This window comes from Drosophila elegans, unplaced genomic scaffold (assembly GCF_018152505.1).
Source record: "Drosophila elegans isolate 14027-0461.03 unplaced genomic scaffold, ASM1815250v1 contig_292, whole genome shotgun sequence".
NCBI classification, from domain to species: domain Eukaryota; kingdom Metazoa; phylum Arthropoda; class Insecta; order Diptera; family Drosophilidae; genus Drosophila; species Drosophila elegans.
This window is the reverse complement of record NW_024545670.1, coordinates 368,836-392,622: the sequence shown is the minus strand read 5'-3', so window position 1 is coordinate 392,622 and position 23,787 is coordinate 368,836. Positions and strand designations below refer to the sequence as shown.

Below are 23,787 nucleotides of genomic sequence, written 5' to 3'. Positions count from 1 at the left end.
TGTTCGCTTACAATTTGATTTTCCCTGGGCGCACCATTTCCTGCACCTGCACCTGCCTGGTAATTGTCTGAATTCACTGATGTAAAAGATCAATCCTCATCATCATCCACTTCAATCGCAACTTCATCGTTTTCATCAGTTTGCAAACCATAGTGAGCAAGTAGTTTGTTTTGCAATTCGCCTTTTCTTCCGGTTGTACTAAGACCTAGCTCTGACAACTTAGCGCGCAATTCTGCCACAAGCAGTGCCAAAATCTCTTGCTTGTTCATTTTTACTTAAATATAATTATAGAATATAAGGATATAAAATATAGTGCTTACAAAATACAAAAATGTTTATCAAATCCGCCTGCACGGCAAAGTTAAGTTTTTATATATATACTGGACTTTCAAACTGTAAACTGTACTTTACTTTACTCTAAGTTAATGTGAAATGAATGTCAAACTTAACACTATGTTAACTTAAGCTGTTGACACAACAGTCCGACTGCAGGCACACAATCTGTTAAATTTCAAATTATTTCCTACTCTCCAATTAGACCAACAAGAGGTCTTTAAAACAAAATTGGTCAGTGCTGCTCTCCACTTCTCTTTTCTGGCACAGCGCCTTCTGCCAGCCAAGTTGCAAAAAAACTTGTCTCGCCTCTCGATGATATCTCTGTCACTCACCAAATTTCTTCAACCGTTTTCTTTCACCAGCCCAACAATACAGCTTTGGATTTGTACAGTTGCCTCACCAGAAATGTCTTCTCGCCGTGTCACCAATACAGCTTTGGATTCTTCTCGCCGTGTCACCAATATTCTCTTCCAGAATGTTCTTCCTTTTTTCGCTTTGACCAGCCTCCCGACGCCCGTGTCTTCGCCTTCTCCTGACGCACAACTTCTGCGATCCGCTTGCTACTGTTTCTGCTCCACGCCTTCCACTTTGTCCAGATGACCACCGCCAACGATCCTGCCTCTTGCTTGTTGACGTTCACCACAAAGTCTTTTCGCTGCCTCCAGAATGGTACTCGCTGTTCAATCGCCTTCTTTGTCAGTTTCTTGCCTCTTTCATTCGTTGCGCCAAAAACGAATTTCACAACTGCTCGAATGATGCGCAAACTTGCTGTCTCGTTTTCACTCACGCTGCCCTGCTTTGCAAATTTGTTTTTTTTTTTTTTTTTTTTTTTTTTGCGCAGCACACTTGCTTTAGTTTATAACTGTCTGCAACGACAATTCACAGAGTTTTTTCCACTTTTTTACCACACGACTAAGTTTAGAGACTTAGGTTTTTAACATTCAACTAAGTTTAGTGACTTAGGTTTGTAATATTCAACTAAGTTTAGTGACTTAGGTTTGTAATATTCAACTAAGTTTAGTGACTTAGGTTTGTAATATTCAACTAAGTTTAGTGACTTAGGTTTGTAATATTCAACTAAGTTTAGTGACTTAGGTTTGTAATAGTTCCAAATATTCCGGCTGAGCCCCCAAATTTGTGGCCCCAGGAGTTCTGTTAGTGCGAATTACTTCCAGGACGACGTAGTTTTATTATTTTAATGCTTTATTTATTATTATATATTTGAGTTAATTACAAACTGAGTGTTGTGTGGTGTTTTAAACTTTAACGAGTTTACAAAGTGGAGTGTGTCTCTGTGGACTGCTTAGCGTGAGATTTCGGCATCAACTGACTTTATTAGAGTTTTTCTCTCTTGATCTGTTAAACGCACGCATACATTAGCGATCTCTCTCTGTGTTGTCAGAACTGACGTCCACTCCGTGTGTTTCTCTGTTCTTGCTCTTCTGGTTTATTCCTAATTCCTACATACATCTGCTCTGTCTCTAGCAACAAAATGTTTAAACCATTTAGCGCGGTTACGAAAGGATAAGTATCCGTTGAGATAAGCCACGCTTCGAGATGACTTTAACGTGGACGACTGTCTCACAAGAGGAGATACAGTTGATGAAATTATTCAGGTTCGCGATGAACTGAATAAAATTCAACTTCCAGTTGGGTACAAGCTCCGCAAATGGTTCTCAAACAACACAAAAATATTAGAAGGAATTTCAAAAGAGGACATTGTAAGCGACGTTAGCATTGACGACAAGGTAAATTATCATCGATATGTCTTTAAAAGAGAAATTCCAGTGACTCAAGAGCTCCACACCTTTGTTGATGCATCGGAATGAGCATATGGGGCGGCAATTTAAATTTGTGCAAATTACAAAAACAACCAGGTTTCAGTTTTACTACTCTGCTCGAAGTCAAGAGTAGCCCCTAAGGTGCAGCAGACCCCATATCAAAGTTGCCTCAGATCATTAACAAACAAATTTTTGAAATCGATAAAGCGCATGATAGCTCACGTTGACCAGTCTCGCATATTAAATGGGATAACAACACCAATATGGGGCGGCAATTTAAATTTGTGCAAATTACAAAAACAACCAGTTTTCAGCAGCAGACCCTGCCTCGATTGGAACTGAGTGCTGCGGTGTTAGGAGCCAAACTCACCGACAGGGTCAGATCGGACATGTCCTTGAATTCTTGCATTACAGGATACTTCTGGAGTGATTCCATGGGGGTATTGACACGGATTATTGCAGCGTCATCAACATACCATACGTTTGTGCTAATAGAATTGCCAAAATTCTGGCAGTAACAAGTCAAGAACGTATCATCCGCGAACAAAGCAGCAGATTTCCTATCACCAGGTATCCTCTCCAGCAAACTAGGCGATCATAATCTGTTCTACGGACCCCTCTTTTTGCACGGGTCAACAAGCCAATGGCCCACCGCTCCGTCCTTTAGTCCTAGCGATCTGGAAAGAAATCAAAAATGTATAAGCTTGCAAATTTCAGCAAACATAATTGGACAAGAACTCTATACCTGCAAGCGCAGCAATTCATTCCATAAATTGCAGCGAATAATAATTGACATATAAGTTGCGTTTTTGCCACCAACCAAACAGAAAAACAACGTCAACTGTAACCACAGGAGAGCTCAACTGCGTACCATACAACAAATAGAGTTTTCTGCAGAATTACAACAACTACAACGTTATAAAACGGTGGACAAGAAAACCCGCATAGTATCATTATCTCCTGTATTGGACGAGGATGCTTTAAGAAGAGTCGGAGGCGGGTTGAAAAATTTAGTACGTCCTTACGTATCAAAGCATCAAATGTTCCGATTGCAAGGATGTTGCTATGGGAGATGCATGAAGAAAACAGGCATGCGGAGCTGTGGCCCTACGGGCTACTGGATTCTCAACGAAAAGACCATGGCCAGAAGCATAATTCACAGCTGTGTAAGATGCACCAGAGCAAGGCCCAAGCTGATGCAACAGATACCTGCCAGCCGAACAAGTCACACAAGCACCTCCATTTTTAAATTCCGGAGTGGACTATTGTGGCCGAGAAAAAGGCTAGATTTTACTAGATTTGAAGAAGATATTTCTATGAGTGTAGAAAATCCCCAAATTGTGAAAAAAAATTCTTTTTGCTTTGTACTTAAATTCTTAACCCCTGTAGCTCATCGCATCCCGAGGAAAGCGCTTACGTCGATGGATTGCCTTAATTATCGGTGAGTGAGAAAACCCAATTTGTATTCCATATCATACAGGAAAATATATAATCGGGTTCGAAAAGGAAAATAAAAATGAAAATTATAATATTTTAACATCAAACGGTGATAGAGAATGAGCAAAAAGAAAAAAAATGAGTGAAATCCAAAGCACTCTAATGTAAAAAAAAATAGCTCAATTTTGATACCGACTCAATCGCACGGGATAATTGTTCTGCAGTCGTAATTTTTATTCGTTTTTAAATTATTTATTTTTATGCGGACTAAATTCCCCTTCCCATTGGCCTAAGCCTTGATTTCATTAAGATAAAGAAAGAAAGATTACGAGTTAATTTACGCATTTTCCACATTTAACATTAATAAACTCTAATATATATATTACTTAGATATATGTCGTATTTATATTCTTATGTCTAGTGTTAAGAATGTTGTTAGCTGTTTATAAACTTTTATAATGTTTTAAAAAAATGAGATTGGCCGCAGCTAGTACCATGCAGATGTAGGGTAGCGCTTAAGGAAAGGGGTCGCTAAGGCTATTGAGCAGGTGGAGCGATCAAAGGAAGGGTGGGCTCGATTGGACCTCTACAATATTTAAGGAGGCGAAAAAAGGAATTCAGCAGTATTAGGGTATTTTTTCTTTTTCAGCAGAGATGTAGTATGCACATATATCGAGCACTGTACCAAGAGTACTAAAAGGGAACACACTGTAACACTTTGTTGCAGTGTTTACATAATTTAAAGTCCAGGTTATAAGCCCAAGAGACCGAAATACGAACCGATCGCTATGCCTTGGCCCGCACACAGAAAGTGCAAGTGTCAGCATAACTGTATCACGAGCGGACTTCATGTATGTGCATATACCTCCGCGCTCCAGCCTAAGTGAGCATAGCTTTATATTTAAGAATACATAACCGTCTCTCCGCTGCCTCTCTTTGCAGCGCAGCTACGAGACTCAGAGCTCTTTAGCTTCTAAGTATATTTGTAAGACACAGAAAACTCCTGAGAGCTGGAAGCGGAAAATACATCCGCTCCAGTTAAATAAACTGATAATCATTTTAAAACTTTTAACAATGGTTTTTTGAAATTAAATGGAATTGCTAAATTGAGAAAACCAGGAAAAAAATAATACAATAGTAGATTCAGGACCTGATTTAATTAATTAAATTAGCTTCTTAAAAAACGAACAAGGTCTAGCCAAAAATTCTAGCACGAACTCGAAATAGGGGAAAAAATTTGTAGTTGCAAGGATAAGAAAGCATATCCTGGAAGTTATGGGTTTCTCAACAGTTAAACTCACAATTGGTAGGTCGAGAACTTGATTCAGAAGAAGCAGGAGGAATAGGAAAAACTGTAGAGCTATTTCGTGAAAATATTTTCTGTCGAGTCATATTTCCATGTACGGTGTACCAGAAGTTTTTGTAAGTGATAACGGATCACAATTTAAGTGTTCAGAGTTAAATGCAATTCTCATTTCACCAGATATAAGTCATGTTTATACAGCTTTATACACACCTCAGTCTAACGCTAGTGCGCGTGTCAATCGATCATTGATATCAAGAATTTGGACATACTTAAAGAATGATCGTACTCAATGGGATATGAATCTGACAAGTATAAGTTGTGCACTTGAAAACAGCATTCACTCATCGATTAAAAAATCCCCGTATTTTGCTCTGTTTGGTCTAAACATGGTTGCCCATGGATCCACATACCAGTTATTCGCAACCAAAGTGCTTTTTACGACTCAACTTTATGTTTAGATCAAGATGATTATCTTACATTAATGCGCGAAAATTAAAGTCCAGAAAAAACAAGGCACATGAAGCTAATACCAGGCAATAGAGCTTAAGAGCAATACCTGTTGACTTTAAAGTTGCACAGAAAGTCTTTTGGCGAAAATTTGGTCAAGGCAGTTTAAGTAAGAATTTCAATGCGAAACAGGGCCCGGTCTTTATCAAATCTCGAATTAGAAAGAAGGTTGTATTGAGCATGTACATATATTCTTGAAGATTGGCAAATCCAATTAGTAGGCTCCTATTCGGGTAAAGACATTCGAGTCTAAAATTCCCTTTTCCGTCTAACTTTCTAATTTTGTAGAAAGGTTTATGGTTATGTAATGAAGCAGTAATCGGTCTATGAAAGTTAGCCGTATTGGAACGCACTTCCAGTTTTGAAATGCTAATCTATGACTTGCGTACGAGACTTTCCAAGTTGCTAAAAAGCTAGAAGCACGCGACTTCAGAAATATTTTGTATTTTTCAAACGAGCGGCAAACAGAACAGACGTTCTAAAATTTTCTCCGACAAAAACCCAAAGTTTGGATACGACCGCCTACGTTAAAAAAGCTGTTAAGTTTTGTACTCCTGTATTGGGCTCAACATGAAGTCATTGTAGGAGAGGTTCCTGGTCGGTTGCAAACGCGGACAATAGATTTCAAGACAATTGTAATTATTCAAAACTTCAGGTTGTACAAAGTAATATGTAAAATTTTGTTATACCGGAGCCGTGCGTTCTCTGTCGTTCGCATTTGCAGACTGTTTTCTCTCGCTCAGTTGCTCTTTTCGCTATCCCTCTATAGTCTGTCCCTAGATGTAGCTCAATAACACGCCCGAGTAGCCATTGCAACGGCGGAAGACGGTCATTCTTGATATGTGCGAGATCGTTAAGCTGGAAGCTTTCTGACCCTTGGCGCCACTTTGGTCTTTGCTGTAGATGAGCCAGCCAATCACGACTCCAAGCTTTCCAAAAATGGCGTATCATTTTCTGTTGGGTTAAGAACCGTTCCAACAATGAGTAACCTATCAAGAAGTGTGCAGGGCCTAGCACTTCCAGATCATCTGCAACAGCTGTGAGAAGTAACCGAGCAAATGTGAAGTAACCGAGTTAAGGAAATATGCTGAGGTTACATCTAAAGAGAAACGGGGTTTATTATGATTTATATTTTCGAAACTTATTGTATATTTGCAACGCTGAACAGTTCTTTGACCCACCTCAAAAATAGATACTTGGATGCCTTTCCGATTTGAATGAATGGACTGCACGACGTGCTCAGATACGAGGGTTGCCTCAGATCCTTGATCGACGAGCGCGTTTATGACTGCCTGCAGACCATTAATCGGTTTTCCTACCGTGACGTGGGCGGTAGCCAAAAGCATCCTTGTGTGGCTGAGTGGCACCTATACGTTGCGCTTGAACCTTGCTGATGCGCAGATTAAATGTCCTGCGGCGATGCTGCCTCCATGGCAGGTGGCGCGTTGACCTGCGGTGTCGAAGGCCGGGCAGAATGCGCTTCCGTTTGGTTAGCCGGATGCCTGAACCGGAAAGTTCAGTAATGTGTGGTGACGTTGACCACAGTCTTGGCAGCTTCTGCTCCTGGTGCAGCGAGAAAGGATGTGCGACTTACTTAGGCAATTGAAACATAATTTCGCCTTGCTCTCTATATCCTTTCGCTTGTAGCAGTCTAACGCCAGAAAGGCTGGACAGCGACGAAAAATGTGGTCGCCGCCGCAGTGATAACATGAGCAGTTTGCACGCCCTCTTTGTTCTTACGTATGATTCAGTCGAATACGCCTGGAATGATCTGTCGAACTTGGGGAAGTATTGGAGTCGAAAGACAAGTTTAGATTTTCGAACCCATTCATTATGACTAGCCGATCGTTCAGAAATGACTCTTTGTAAGATGAAACTGTTGAATTGCTACCTTGACGATGTTCTCAAGCGTTGTGTGTCTCCTTGGGAAATTTCGATGCTACGTAAGGTGCCAACCAGTGCTGACATTCCCCATCCATGCAAACATTCACCGAGCTTAACATCGAACGTATGGATTCAGTATTATCCTTTTGTTGCCTGGGCAGTGAGTAGATTGTGTTCATATGGTGAGAGAAAACTAGTCGAGTATTGTTGTACCTATTAATCATTGTGCTCCAAGCCACTGCATAGTTCCCATCTGTAAGCTGCATTTCACGGATGACATTATTACGGCCTATCGGGAGCGACTCCTTAAGAAAATTCAATTTTTGGATGTCGCTTAGGTAAATGCCAAAATTCTGGCAGTAACAAGTCAAGAACGTATCATCCGCGAACAAAGCAGCAGATTTCCTATCACCAGGTATCCTCTCCAGCAAACTAGGCGATCATAATCTGTTCTACGGAGCCCTCTTTTTGCACGGGTCAACAAGCCAATGGCCCACCGCTCCGTCCTTTAGTCCTAGCGATCTGGAAAGAAATCAAAAATGTATAAGCTTGCAAATTTCAGCAAACATAATTGGACAAGAACTCTATACCTGCAAGCGCAGCAATTCATTCCATAAATTGCAGCGAATAATAATTGACATATAAGTTGCGTTTTTGCCACCAACCAAACAGAAAAACAACGTCAACTGTAACCACAGGAGAGCTCAACTGCGTACCATACAACAAATAGAGTTTTCTGCAGAATTACAACAACTACAACGTTATAAAACGGTGGACAAGAAAACCCGCATAGTATCATTATCTCCTGTATTGGACGAGGATGCTTTAAGAAGAGTCGGAGGCGGGTTGAAAAATTTAGTACGTCCTTACGTATCAAAGCATCAAATGTTCCGATTGCAAGGATGTTGCTATGGGAGATGCATGAAGAAAACAGGCATGCGGAGCTGTGGCCCTACGGGCTACTGGATTCTCAACGAAAAGACCATGGCCAGAAGCATAATTCACAGCTGTGTAAGATGCACCAGAGCAAGGCTCAAGCTGATGCAACAGATACCTGCCAGCCGAACAAGTCACACAAGCACCTCCATTTTTAAATTCCGGAGTGGACTATTGTGGCCGAGAAAAAGGCTAGATTTTACTAGATTTGAAGAAGATATTTCTATGAGTGTAGAAAATCCCCAAATTAAATTCTTAACCCCTGTAGCTCATCGCATCCCGAGGAAAGCGCTTACGTCGATGGATTGCCTTAATTATCGGTGAGTGAGAAAACCCAATTTGAATTCCATATCATACAGGAAAATATATAATCGGGTTCGAAAAGGAAAATAAAAATGAAAATTATAATATTTTAACCTCAGACGGTGATAGAGAATGAGCAAAAAGAAAAAAAATGAGTGAAATCCAAAGCACTCTAATGTAAAAAAAATAGCTCAATTTTGATACCGACTCAATCGCACGGGATAATTGTTCTGCAGTCGTAATTTTTATTCGTTTTTAAATTATTTATTTTTATGCGGACTAAATTCCCCTTCCCATTGGCCTAAGCCTTGATTTCATTAAGATAAAGAAAGAAAGATTACGAGTTAATTTACGCATTTTCCACATTTAACATTAATAAACTCTAATATATATATTACTTAGATATATGTCGTATTTATATTCTTATGTCTAGTGTTAAGAATGTTTTTAGCTGTTTATAAACTTTTATAATGTTTTAAAAAAATGAGATTGGCCGCAGCTAGTACCATGCAGATGTAGGGTAGCGCTTAAGGAAAGGGGTCGCTAAGGCTATTGAGCAGGTAGAGCGATCAAAGGAAGGGTGGGCTTGACTGGACCTCTACAATATTTAAGGAGGCGAAAAGAGGAATTCAGCAGTATTAGGGTATTTTTTCTTTTTCAGCAGAGATGTAGTATGCACATATATCGAGCACTGTACCAAGAGTACTAAAAGGGAACACACTGTAACACTTTGTTGCAGTGTTTACATAATTTAAAGTCCGGGTTATAAGCCCAAGAGACCGAAATACGAACCGATCGCTATGCCTTGGCCCGCACACAGAAAGTGCAAGTGTCAGCATAACTGTATCACGAGCGGACTTCATGTATGTGCATATACCTCCGCGCTCCAGCCTAAGTGAGCATAGCTTTATATTTAAGAATACATAACCGTCTCTCCGCTGCCTCTCTTTGCAGCGCAGCTACGAGACTCAGAGCTCTTTAGCTTCTAAGTAAATTTGTAAGACACAGAAAACTCCTGAGAGCTGGAAGCGGAAAATACATCCGCTCCAGTTAAATAAACTGATAATCATTTTAAAACTTTTAACAATGGTTTTTTGAAATTAAATGGAATTGCTAAATTGAGAAAACCAGGAAAAAAATAATACAATAGTAGATTCAGGACCTGATTTAATTAATTAAATTAGCTTCTTAAAAAACAAACAAGGTCTAGCCAAAAATTCTAGCACGAACTCGAAATAGGGGAAAAAATTTGTAGTTGCAAGGATAAGAAAGCATATCCTGGAAGTTATGGGTTTCTCAACAGTTAAACTCACAATTGGTAGGTCGAGAACTTGATTCAGAAGAAGCAGGAGGAATAGGAAAAACTGTAGAGCTATTTCGTGAAAATATTTTCTGTCGAGTCATATTTCCATGTACGGTGTACCAGAAGTTTTTGTAAGTGATAACGGATCACAATTTAAGTGTTCAGAGTTAAATGCAATTCTCATTTCACCAGATATAAGTCATGTTTATACAGCTTTATACACACCTCAGTCTAACGCTAGTGCGCGTGTCAATCGATCATTGATATCAAGAATTTGGACATACTTAAAGAATGATCGTACTCAATGGGATATGAATCTGACAAGTATAAGTTGTGCACTTGAAAACAGCATTCACTCATCGATTAAAAAATCCCCGTATTTTGCTCTGTTTGGTCTAAACATGGTTGCCCATGGATCCACATACCAGTTATTACGCAACCAAAGTGCTTTTTACGACTCAACTTTATGTTTAGATCAAGATGATTATCTTACGTTAATGCGCGAAAATTAAAGTCCAGAAAAAACAAGGCACATGAAGCTAATACCAGGCAATAGAGCTTAAGAGCAATACCTGTTGACTTTAAAGTTGCACAGAAAGTCTTTTGGCGAAAATTTGGTCAAGGCAGTTTAAGTAAGAATTTCAATGCGAAACAGGGCCCGGTCTTTATCAAATCTCGAATTAGAAAGAAGGTTGTATTGAGCATGTACATATATTCTTGAAGATTGGCAAATCCAATTAGTAGGCTCCTATTCGGGTAAAGACATTCGAGTCTAAAATTCCCTTTTCCGTCTAACTTTCTAATTTTGTAGAAAGGTTTATGGTTATGTAATGAAGCAGTAATCGGTCTATGTAAGTTAGCCGTATTGGAACGCACTTCCAGTTTTGAAATGCTAATCTATGACTTGCGTACGAGACTTTCCAAGTTGCTAAAAAGCTAGAAGCACGCGACTTCAGAAATATTTTGTATTTTTCAAACGAGCGGCAAACAGAACAGACGTTCTAAAATTTTCTCCGACAAAAACCCAAAGTTTGGATACGACCGCCTACGTTAAAAGTGCTGTTAAGTTTTGTACTCCTGTATTGGGCTCAACATGAAGTCATTGTAGGAGAGGTGCCTGGTCGGTTGCAAACGCGGACAATAGATTTCAAGACAATTGTAATTATTCAAAACTTCAGGTTGTACAAAGTAATATGTAAAATTTTATTATACCGAAGCCGTGCGTTCTCTGTCGTTCGCATTTGCAGACTGTTTTCTCTCGCTCAGTTGCTCTTTTCGCTATCCCTCTATAGTCTGTCCCTAGATGTAGCTCAATAACACGCCCGAGTAGCCATTGCAACGGCGGAAGACGGTCATTCTTGATATGTGCGAGATCGTTAAGCTGGAAGCTTTCTGACCCTTGGCGCCACTTTGGTCTTTGCTGTAGATGAGCCAGCCAATCACGACTCCAAGCTTTCCAAAAATGGCGTATCATTTTCTGTTGGGTTAAGAACCGTTCCAACAATGAGTAACCTATCAAGAAGTGTGCAGGGCCTAGCACTTCCAGATCATCTGCAACAGCTGTGAGAAGTAACCGAGTTAAGGAAATATGCTGAGGTTAAATCTAAAGAGAAACGGGGTTTATTATGATTTATATTTTCGAAACTAATTGTATATTTGCAACGCTGAACATTTCTTTGACCCACCTCAAAAATAGATACTTGGATGCCTTTCCGATTTGAATGAATGGACTGCACGACGTGCTCAGATACGAGGGTTGCCTCAGATCCTTGATCGACGAGCGCGTTTATGACTGCCTGCAGACCATTAATCGGTTTTCCTACTGTGACGTGGGCGGTAGCCAAAAGCATCCTTGTGTGGCTGAGTGGCACCTATACGTTGCGCTTGAACCTTGCTGATGCGCAGATTAAATGTCCTGCGGCGATGCTGCCTCCATGGCAGGTGGCGCGTTGACCTGCGGTGTCGAAGGCCGGGCAGAGTGCGCTTCCGTTTGGTTAGCCGGATGCCTGAACCGGAAAGTTCAGTAATGTGTGGTGACGTTGACCACAGTCTTGGCAGCTTCTGCTCCTGGTGCAGCGAGAAAGGATGTGCGACTTACTTAGGCAATTGAAACATAATTTCGCCTTGCTCTCTATATCCTTTCGCTTGTAGCAGTCTAACGCCAGAAAGGCTGGACAACGACGAAAAATGTGGTCGCCGCCGCAGTGATAACATGAGCAGTTTGCACGCCCTCTTTGTTCTTACGTATGATTCAGTCGAATACGCCTGGAATGATCTGTCGAACTTGGGGAAGTATTGGAGTCGAAAGACAAGTTTCGATTTTCGAACCCATTCATTATGACTAGCCGATCGTTCAGAAATGACTCTTTGTAAGATGAAACTGTTGAATTGCTACCTTGACGATGTTCTCAAGCGTTGTGTGTCTCCTTGGGAAATTTCGATGCTACGTAAGGTGCCAACCAGTGCTGACATTCCCCATCCATGCAAACATTCACCGAGCTTAACATCGAACGTATGGATTCAGTATTATCCTTTTGTTGCCTGGGCAGTGAATAGATTGTGTTCATATGGTGAGAGAAAACTAGTCGAGTATTGTTGTACCTATTAATCATTGTGCTCCAAGCCACTGCATAGTTCCCATCTGTAAGCTGCATTTCACGGATGACATTATTACGGCCTATCGGGAGCGACTCTTTAAGAAAATTCAATTTTTGGATGTCGCTTAGGTAGGAGTTTTTGTGTATAAGGCTCGTAAAGGCATCATTGCAACGCATGAGTCCCTCGAAAAGCCGTTCTCAACTAGTTCCAGTCTCTTTTAAGATAAATTCGCGTTTTCCTCGCTTGCGGATCTTTCATAAAATTTTAAAAACGGATTTAAGAGCTTGGTGACGATCTGTTTGCAGTATGCAATTTGTCCAGAGTGTGAAGCTCAGAATCGGAAGCCATGTTAGCTAGTGTAAAGTCAAATTTTTCGCAATGCACACCCCAACTACTTACCTTTAAAAAAGCTTGCCTCTCACACGACTTGCTCACTCAAAAATCCTATATACGAACGTGATCACAAAGGTAGATGCGCTTATGTATCGGGTTCCTTGCGCTGCCTCGTTGAGCTTGCCGAACTACCGCAACCGCTGTCTAACGGATTTTATTTACACTCTACATGTCGCTGAAATCTCAATGTAAACTTCACAGGTTCCCCTCATGGGCTCAACAGGAGGTCATTGTAACAGGGGTTCCTGGTCGATTGCAAACGCAGACAATAGATTTCAAGAAAAATGTAATTATTCAAAACTTCAGTACAGCGTTGTCAGTTGTCGGGATTGCAGACTTTTCTGTCTCACTCTGTTTTCGCTATCCCTCTGCAGTTTACGGTGGTATGATGGTTTTACACAGTAAATTGAAGCAATTTTATTACCCCATATAATAGCGGATCAACCAGCCCAACCATTATTTTTGGAAATCACGAAGATATTCAAGGAATACGCATTGGCTGATCCAAACATTGACCAACCTGGAAAATATACAAACGCGTCCCACCCAAGGGTCCGATCCTGCAAAACACAAAGTTTTGCTAGATCGTAGCAGAAATAGTAAATTCTACCGTCAATTCTTCTACTGTATGCGCAATAAATTCATAAAAGAGACAAATAATTTAATAAAAAAAACCATTTTCTTAACACGTCTCTGACAGACGAGAGATATTGCAACCAAAGGGTTTTTCGCACTTGAACGGTGGACTACATCAGAGGTTTGGAAAGGCTACGTCGAGTTCATGGCAGAGTATGAAAAATTAGGTCACATGAAGAGTGTCCAATACATTTCCCCAAGGAGCATTACTTCATTCCACATAACTTCGTTTTAAAACTCGACAGCACCACTACTAAATTCGACGCATCATGCAAGACATCAAGCGACAAGTCTTTAAGCGACAAATTGCGTGCTGGTCCAACTGTCTAGAGCGTCCTAATCAAGAAATTAATACGATTCAGAACTCACAAGTACGTTTTTATGGCAAAAACATGTACCGTCTGCATAAGTCCGAACGACCAGTTTCACCAGCTAATAGACTGGAAAAGGGACCAATCGAAAGATATTAAATTTTATCGCCTTAAGACGGTAACGCATTGAACTACATCTGCTCTGTCTCTAGCAACAAAATGTTTAAACCATTTAGCGCGGTTACGAAAGGATAAGTATCCGTTGAGATAAGCCCCGCTTCGAGATGACTTTAACGTGGTCGACTGTCTCACAAGAGGAGATACAGTTGATGAAATTATTCAGGTTCGCAATGAACTGAATAAAATTCAACTTCCAGTTGGGTACAAGCTCCGCAAATGGTTCTCAAACAACACAAACATATTAGAAGGAATTTTAAAAGAGGAATTTGTAAGCGACGTTAGCATTGACGAAGCTGTTGAACATCACAGCGTAAAAACGCAGGGTCTAATTTGGATGCCCAAAAGCAGGCAAGGAAGAACGCAAAAGGGCCACTCTACAAGGATCACAAAAAGAATTGTCTGCTTTGAATTGGCACAGATCTTTAATCCGTTAGGGCTGTTTGCACAGACTGTGGTAAAGGCACAAATATTATTGCAACAACTGTGGGAGACAAAACTGGAATGAGATGACGAGTTGTCAGAAGATCTGCAAGGCGAATGGAAAAAATATAGTAAGGATCTGCTACAACTAGACAAGGTAAATTATCATCGATATGTCTTTAAAAGAAAAATTCCAGTGACTCAAGAGCTCCACACCTTTGTTGATGCATCGGAACGAGCATATGGGGCGGCAATTTAAATTTGTGCAAATTACAAAAACAACCAGGTTTCAGTTTTACTACTCTGCTCGAAGTCCCGAGTAGCCCCTAAGGTGCAGCAGACCCCATATCAAAGTTGCCTCAGATCTATTAACAAACAAATTTTTGAAATCGATAAAGCGCTTGATAGCTCACGTTGACCAGTCTCGCATATTAATTGGGATAACAATACCAATATGGGGCGGCAATTTAAATCTGTGCAAATTACAAAAACAACCAGTTTTCAGCAGCAGACCCTGCCTCGATTGGAACTGAGTGCTGCGGTGTTAGGAGCCAAACTCACCGACAGGGTCAGATCGGACATGTCCTTGAATTCTTGCATTGCAGGATACTTCTGGAGTGATTCCATGGTGGTATTGACACGGATTATTGCAGCGGCATCAACATACCATACGTTTGTGCTAATAGAATTGCCAAAATTCTGGCAGTAACAAGTCAAGAACGTATCATCCGCGAACAAAGCAGCAGATTTCCTATCACCAGGTATCCTCTCCAGCAAACTAGGCGATCATAATCTGTTCTACGGACCCCTCTTTTTGCACGGGTCAACAAGCCAATGGCCCACCGCTCCGTCCTTTAGTCCTAGCGATCTGGAAAGAAATCAAAAATGTATAAGCTTGCAAATTTCAGCAAACATAATTGGACAAGAACTCTATACCTGCAAGCGCAGCAATTCATTCCATAAATTGCAGCGAATAATAATTGACATATAAGTTGCGTTTTTGCCACCAACCAAACAGAAAAACAACGTCAACTGTAACCACAGGAGAGCTCAACTGCGTACCATACAACAAATAGAGTTTTCTGCAGAATTACAACTACAACGTTATAAAACGGTGGACAAGAAAACCCCCATAGTATCATTATCTCCTGTATTGGACGAGGATGCTTTAAGAAGAGTCGGAGGCGCGTTGAAAAATTTAGTACGTATCAAAGCATCAAATGTTCCGATTGCAAGGATGTTGCTATGGGAGATGCATGAAGAAAACATGCATGCGGAGCTGTGGCCCTACGGGCTACTGGATTCTCAACGAAAAGACCATGGCCAGAAGCATAATTCACAGCTGTGTAAGATGCACCAGTGCAAGGTCCAAGATGCAACAGATACCTGCCAGCCGAACAAGTCACACAAGCACCTCCATTTTTAAATTCCGGAGTGGACTATTGTGGCCGAGAAAAAGGCTAGATTTTACTAGATTTGAAGAAGATATTTCTATGAGTGTAGAAAATCCCCAAATTAAATTCTTAACCCCTGTAGCTCATCGCATCCCGAGGAAAGCGCTTACGTCGATGGATTGCCTTAATTATCGGTGAGTGAGAAAACCCAATTTGAATTCCATATCATACAGGAAAATATATAATCGGGTTCGAAAAGGAAAATAAAAATGAAAATTATAATATTTTAACCTCAAACGGTGATAGAGAATGAGCAAAAAAAAAAAAAATGAGTGAAATCCAAAGCACTCTAATGTAAAAAAAAATAACTCAATTTTGATACCGACTCAATCGCACGGGATAATTGTTCTGCAGTCGTAATTTTTATTCGTTTTTAAATTATTTATTTTTATGCGGACTAAATTCCCCTTCCCATTGGCCTAAGCCTTGATTTCATTAAGATAAAGAAAGAAAGATTACGAGTTAATTTACGCATTTTCCACATTTAACATTAATAAACTCTAATATATATATTACTTAGATATATGTCGTATTTATATTCGTATGTCTAGTGTTAAGAATGTTTTTAGCTGTTTATAAACTTTTATAATGTTTTAAAAAAATGAGATTGGCCGCAGCTAGTACCATGCAGATGTAGGGTAGCGCTTAAGGAAAGGGGTCGCTAAGGCTATTGAGCAGGTGGAGCGATCAAAGGAAGGGTGGGCTCGACTGGACCTCTACAATATTTAAGGAGGCGAAAAGAGGAATTCAGCAGTATTAGGGTATTTTTTCTTTTTCAGCAGAGATGTAGTATGCACATATATCGAGCACTGTACCAAGAGTACTAAAAGGGAACACACTGTAACACTTTGTTGCAGTGTTTACATAATTTAAAGTCCGGGTTATAAGCCCAAGAGACCGAAATACGAACCGATCGCTATGCCTTGACCCGCACACAGAAAGTGCAAGTGTCAGCATAACTGTATCACGAGCGGACTTCATGTATGTGCATATACCTCCGCGCTCCAGCCTAAGTGAGCATAGCTTTATATTTAAGAATACATAACCGTCTCTCCGCTGCCTCTCTTTGCAGCGCAGCTACGAGACTCAGAGCTCTTTAGCTTCTAAGTATATTTGTAAGACACAGAAAACTCCTGAGAGCTGGAAGCGGAAAATACATCCGCTCCAGTTAAATAAACTGATAATCATTTTAAAACTTTTAACAATGGTTTTTTGAAATTAAATGGAATTGCTAAATTGAGAAAACCAGGAAAAAAATAATACAATAGTAGATTCAGGACCTGATTTAATTAATTAAACTAGCTTCTTAAAAAACGAACAAGGTCTAGCCAAAAATTCTAGCACGAACTCGAAATAGGGGAAAAAATTTGTAGTTGCAAGGATAAGAAAGCATATCCTGGAAGTTATGGGTTTCTCAACAGTTAAACTCACAATTGATACGTCGAGAACTTGATTCAGAAGAAGCAGGAGGAATAGGAAAAACTGTAGAGCTATTTCGTGAAAATATTTTCTGTCGAGCCATATTTCCATGTACGGTGTACCAGAAGTTTTTGTAAGTGATAACGGATCACAATTTAAGTGTTCAGAGTTAAATGCAATTCTCATTTCACCAGATATAAGTCATGTTTATACACTTTATACACACCTCAGTCTAACGCTAGTGCGCGTGTCAATCGATCATTGATATCAAGAATTTGGACATACTTAAAGAATGATCGTACTCAATGGGATATGAATCTGACAAGTATAAGTTGTGCACTTCAAAACAGCATTCACTCATCGATTAAAAATCCCCGTATTTTGCTCTGTTTGGTCTAAACATGGTTGCCCATGGATCCACATACCAGTTATTACGCAACCAAAGTGCTTTTTACGACTCAACTTTATGTTTAGATCAAGATGATTATCTTACATTAATGCGCGAAAATTAAAGTCCAGAAAAAACAAGGCACATGAAGCTAATACCAGGCAATAAGCTTAAGAGCAATACCTGTTGACTTTAAAGTTGCACAGAAAGTCTTTTGGCGAAACTTTGGTCTTTCTTTGATCTTTATCAAATCTCGAATTAGAAAGAAGGTTGTATCGAGCATGTACATATATTCTTGAAGATTGGCAAAGCCAATTAGTAGGCTCCTATTCGGGTTAAGATATCGAGTCTAAAATTCCCTTTTCGGTCTAACTTTCTTATTTGGTAGCAAGGTTTATGGTTATGTAATGAAGCAGTAATCGGTCTATGAAAGTTAGCCGTATTGGAATGCACTTCCAGTTTTGAAATGCTAATCTATGACTTGCGTACGAGACTTTCCAACTTGCTAAAAAGCTAGAACCACGCGACTTCAGAAATATTTTGTATTTTTCCAACGAGCGGCAAACAGAACAGACGTTCTAAAATTTTCTCCGACAAAAACCCAAAGTTTGGATACGACCGCCTACGTTAAAAATGCTGTTAAGTTGTGTACTCCTGTATTGGGCTCAACATGAAGTCATTGTAGGAGAGGTTCCTGGTCGGTTGCAAACGCGGACAATAGATTTCAAGACAATTGTAATTATTCAAAACTTCAGGTTGTACAAAGTAATATGTAAAATTTTGTTATACCGGAGCCGTGCGTTCTCAGTCGTTCGCATTTGCAGACTGTTTTCTCTCGCTCAGTTGCTCTTTTCGCTATCCCTCTATAGTCTGTCCCTGGATGTAGCTCAATAACACGCCCGAGTAGCCATTGCGACGGCGGAAGACGGTCATTATTGATATGTGCGAGATCGTTAAGCTGGAAGCTTTCTGACCCTTGGCGCAACTTTGGTCTTTGCTGTATATGAGCCAGCCAATCACGACTCCAAGCTTTCCAATAATGGCGTATCATTTTCTGTTGGGTTAAAAACCGTTCCAACAATGAGTAACCTATCAAGAAGTGTGCAGGGCCTAGCACTTCCAGATCATCTGCAAAAGCTGTGAGAAGTAACCGAGCAAATGTGAAGTAACCGAGTTAAGGAAATATGCTGAGGTTACATCTAACGAGAAACGGGATTATGATTTATAATTTCGAAACTAATTGTATATTTGCAACGGTGAACAGCTCTTTGACCCACCTCAAAAATAGATACTTGCATGCCTTTCCGATTTGAATGAATGGACTGTACGACGTGCTCAGATACAAGGGTTGCCTCAGATCCTTGATCGACGAGCGCGTTTATGACTGCCTGCAGACCATTAATCGGTTTTCCTACTGTGACGTGGGCAGTAGCCAAAAGCATCCTTGCGTGGCTGAGTGGCACCTATACGTTGCGCTTGAACCTTGCTGATGCGCAGATTAAATGTTCTGCGGCGATGCTGCCTCCATGGCAGGTGGCGCGCTGACAGGCGGTGTTGAAGGCCGGGCAGAATGCGCTTCCGTTTGGTTAGCCGGATGCCTGAACCGGAAAGTTCAGTAATGTGTGGTGACGTTGACCACAGACTTGGCAGCTTCTGCTCCTGGTGCAGCGAGAAAGGATGTGCGACTTACTTAGGCAATTGAATTTAATTTCGCCTTGCTCTCTATATCCTTTCGCTTGTAGCAGTCTAACGCCAGAAAGGCTGGACAACGACGCAAAATGTGGTCGCCGCCGCAGTGATAACATGAGCAGTTTGCACGCCCTCTTTGTTCTTACGTATGATTCAGTCGATTACGCCTGGAATGATCTGTCGAACTTGGGGAAGTATTGGAGTCGAAAAACAAGTTTCGATTTTCGAACCCATTCATTATGACTAGCCGATCGTTCAGAAATTACTCTTTGTAAGATGAAACCGTTGAATTGCTACCTTGATGATGTTCTCAAGCGTTGTGTGTCTCCTTGGAAAGTTTCGATGCTACGTAAGGTGCCAACCAGTGCTGACATTCCCCATCCATGCAAACATTCACCGAGCTTAACATCGAACGTATGGATTCAGTATTATCCTTTTGTTGCCTGGGCAGTGAATAGATTGTGTTCATATGGTGAGAGAAAACTAGTCGAGTATTGTTGTACCTATTAATCATTGTGCTCCAAGCCACTGCATAGTTCCCATCTGTAAGCTGCATTTCACGGATGACATTATCACGGCCTATCGGGAGCGACTCTTTAGGAAAATTCAATTTTTGGATGTCGCTTAGGTAGGAGTTTTTGTGTATAAGGCTCGTAAAGGCATCATTGCAACGCATGAGTCCCTCGAAAAGCCGTTCTCAACTAGTTCCAGTCTCTTTTAAGATAAATTCGCGTTTTCCTCGCTTGCGGATCTTTCATAAAATTTTAAAAACGGATTTAAGAGCTTGGTGACGATCTGTTTGCAAACTTACTAATTTGTCAAGAGTGGGAAGCTCAGAATCGGAAGCCATGTTAGCTAGTGTAAAGTCAAATTTTTCGCAATGCACACCCCAACTACTTACCTTTAAAAAAGCTTGCCTCTCACACGACTTGCTCACTCAAAAATCCTATATACGAACCTGATCACAAAGGTAGATGCGCTTATGTATCGGGTTCCTTGCGCTGCCTCGTTGAGCTTGCCGAACTACCGCAACCGCTGTCTAACGGATTTTATTTACACTCTACATGTCGCTGAAATCTCAATGTAAACTTCACAGGTTCCCCTCATGGGCTCAACAGGAGGTCATTGTAACAGGGGTTCCTGGTCGATTGCAAACGCAGACAATAGATTTCAAGAAAAATGTAATTATTCAAAACTTCAGTACAGCGTTGACAGTTGTCGGGATTGCAGACTTTTCTGTCTCACTCTGTTTTCGCTATCCCTTTGCAGTTTACGGTGGTATGGTGGTTTAACACAGTAAATTGAAGCAATTTTATTACCCTATATAATAGCGGATCAACCAGTCCAACCATTATTTTTGGAAAACACGAAGATATTCAAGGAATACGCATTGGCTGATCCAAACATTGACCAACCTAGAAAATATACAAACGCGTCCCACCCAAGGGTCCGATCCTGCAAAACACAAAGTTTTGCTAGATCGTAGCAGAAATAGTAAATTCTACCGTCAATTCTTCTACTGTATGCGCAATAAATTCATAAAAGAGACAAATAATTTAATAAAAAAAACCATTTTCTGAACACGTCTCTGACAGACGAGAGATATTGCAACCAAAGGGTTTTTCGCACTTGAACGGAGGACTACATCAGAGGTTTGGAAAGGCTACGTCGAGTTCATGGCAGAGTATGAAAAATTAGGTCACATGAAGAGTGTCCAATACATTTCCCCAAGGAGCATTATTCATTCCACATAACTTCGTTTTAAAACTCGACAGCACCACTACTAAATTCGACGCATCATGCAAGACATCAAGCGACAAGTCTTTAAGCGACAAATTGCGTGCTGGTCCAACTGTCTAGAGCGTCCTAATCAAGAAATTAATACGATTCAGAACTCACAAGTACGTTTTTATGGCAAAAACAAGTACCGTGTGCATAAGTCCGAACGACCAGTTCCATCAGCTAATAGACTGGAAAAGGGACCAATCGAAAGAGATTAAATTTTATCGCCTTAAGACGGTAACGTATTGAACTACATGTGGCCCCGGGAGTTCCGTTAGTGCGAATTACTTCCAGGACGACGTAGTTTTATTATTTTAATGCTTTATTTATTATTATATATTTGAGTTAATTACAAACTGAGTGTTGTGTGGTGTTTTAAACTTTAACGAGTTTACAAAGTGGAGTGTGTCTCTGTGGACTGCTTAGCGTGAGATTTCGGCATCAACTGACTTTATTAGAGTTTTTCTCTCTTGATCTGTTAAACGCACGCATACATTAGCGATCTCTCTCTGTGTTGTCAGAACTGACGTCCACTCCGTGTGTTTCTCTGTTCTTGCTCTTCTGGTTTATTCCTAATTCCTACATTCGGCCCTCCTGACGTGGTGTTCGTCCCGAACTCCTTCATAAACTCAGATACTGTGGAAGTTTTCAAAGGTCCTTCGCTATCTCCCACTTTCTCCACATCATACCTGCCATGCTTGTGAACTTTGACGACCTTATAGGGACCAAGACACTTTCCTTTCAACTTTAAACCCACCCCATACTGAGTACGTTTAATCGCAACTAAGTCATTGACTTTGTATTGCTTTTCCTCTTTCCTTTTTGAATCAAAAGCTCTTCTGTTCTCCTCCTGTAAAGCTTGAATGTTGTCCCTGGCTTGTTTGCGTATCTGTTCACGCTCTTCGTCCAACTCTTCTATCAAAGACTGCTGCACCTGTTCTTTGAGTTCTGCAATGTCAACTACACGCATGTCCACACCTGTTAGCAACTTGAACGGGGTTACCTTTGTGCTCCTAGGCTCGATATTGTTTTTTAGCTGCTGTACTCTACCCACATGTTTGTACCAATTTCCTAGATTTTCTAGGCTCATCTTTGACAACATTGGCACCACGATCTTATGCATTCTCTCAACCTGCCCGTTACCTCGAGGTACACCTGTAGCGATCAATAAATGCTGGATCTTCTCTTTCTCGCAGTATTCCTTGAATAAGTGCGATGTGAAAGCTGCACCACGATCTGACACGATCCTGAAGGGATTTCCAAATATTATGGCCTGCCTGTCTAAACAGTTTAGCACCTCCTCAACTCCAGTACTACGCGTCGGATACAACCAAACGTATTTCGAAAATGCATCGACAACTACTATGATATGATTATATCTTTTCTTGGTGATCTCCATCGGCCCTACGTGATCTATGTGATAAGTGACTAAAGGTTTGTCCCCCTTATCGATAGGATTTAGATATCCTTCCTGTTTTCCGGATTTTGCGTTAACCAAGATGCACTCCACACAGCTGCCTACAACTTTAGCTACTTTATCCCTCAACTTTGGAATGAAATAGGATTTCTCCACCAGCTCCTGTGTTTTCTTTGCCGAAAAATGACCTTGCTTATGAGCAATCTGTATAATCTCAGTCTCCATTTTAGATGGAATTACAATCAACTCTCTGTCTGGGTTTTTAAACAATATTTGATTGACGATGTAATAATCCTCATGCCCCTTTGTTTCAACTAGATTCCTGATTACCTTTGTCCACTCGTCTGCCACCTGAGCTTCCTTCAACTTGTGCATTACACTGTCAGTCAACACAAAATAAGCTACTCGACTCAGTGCGTCTACATGCCTCATCTTTGTACCTGATCGATGTCCTATCTCTTAATCGTAGTCTTGCAGATACATTGCCCACCTAGCCACTCGCAACGGAACTTCTTTCTTTTTCATCGTCATGGCGAACGCATTACAATCCGTGATGATTTTGAACTTCGTTCCCAAAACATAAATTCGCCATTTTGTCAAAGCTCCTATGACTGCTAGGACCTCCAACTCGTATGAGTGATATTTTTCTTCACAAGGCTTAGTTTTTCTACTCATGTACATGACAGGGTGTAAATGTCCATCCTCTGGATCCTTTTGTAGAAGAACTGCCCCAAAACCAAACTTCGACGCATCCGTGTGTATTTCTGTAGCCAATCTAGGATTGTACAGTTTTAAAACTGGTTTGCTAGTCAACGCTGTCTTTAATTGCTCGAATGCTACCTGCTGTAACTCCTTGAACTCAAACTTTACATCCTTTCTCAGCAAATCTGACAATGGCTTAGCTATTACTGCGTATCCATCCACAAACTTCCTAAAATATGATGTCAAACCAAGAAATCGTTATATGGCTTTTTGATTAGACGGCACTGGAAAGTTTGCTACGGCCTGTGTTTTCTCATCGCTGGGTGTGATCGAACCATTTTCGATGATATATCCTAGAAAATCTACCCTGCTCTGCAAAATTTGACACTTGGTCCAATTGATTTTCAGCCCGTTCTGTTCTGCGACCTCAAGAACTCTTTGCAGCTTTTGTATTCCCTCTACGACATCACTGCTTGGGATGATAATGTCATTCATGTAAACCACTGCGTCACCGTTTTTGATGAGCTCCCTGAGAACTGCCATTATAAAACGCGTAAAAACTGCCGGCGAGTTTGAAATGCCAAACGGCACATACAAGAACTCGT

General features: G+C 40.7%; 1 protein-coding gene across 1 annotated transcript; it reads right to left on the bottom strand.

The window, feature by feature from the left end:
• Positions 1 to 1,521: 1,521 nt before the first annotated feature.
• LOC121467268 lies at positions 1,522 to 22,085 on the bottom strand. Its single transcript, XM_041708582.1, has 2 exons — positions 21,643 to 22,085; positions 1,522 to 1,796 (listed from the first exon to the last, which is right to left on the bottom strand). Exons 1-2 carry the CDS (start codon positions 22,031 to 22,033, stop codon positions 1,735 to 1,737), a joined length of 453 nt encoding a protein of 150 aa, XP_041564516.1. The 5' UTR covers positions 22,034 to 22,085; the 3' UTR covers positions 1,522 to 1,734.
• Between the last annotated feature and the right edge of the window lie 1,702 nt (positions 22,086 to 23,787).

Coding starts and splice junctions, on each gene's coding strand:
- LOC121467268 (XM_041708582.1), bottom strand. CDS start 22,033: ATGCGTGTAGTTGACATTGCAGAACTCAAAGAACAGGTGCAGCAGTCT. Junction 1,797..21,642: donor GTCAGGAGGGCCGAATGTAG/GAATTAGGAATA, acceptor AGATGTATGTAG/GAATTAGGAATAAACCAGAA.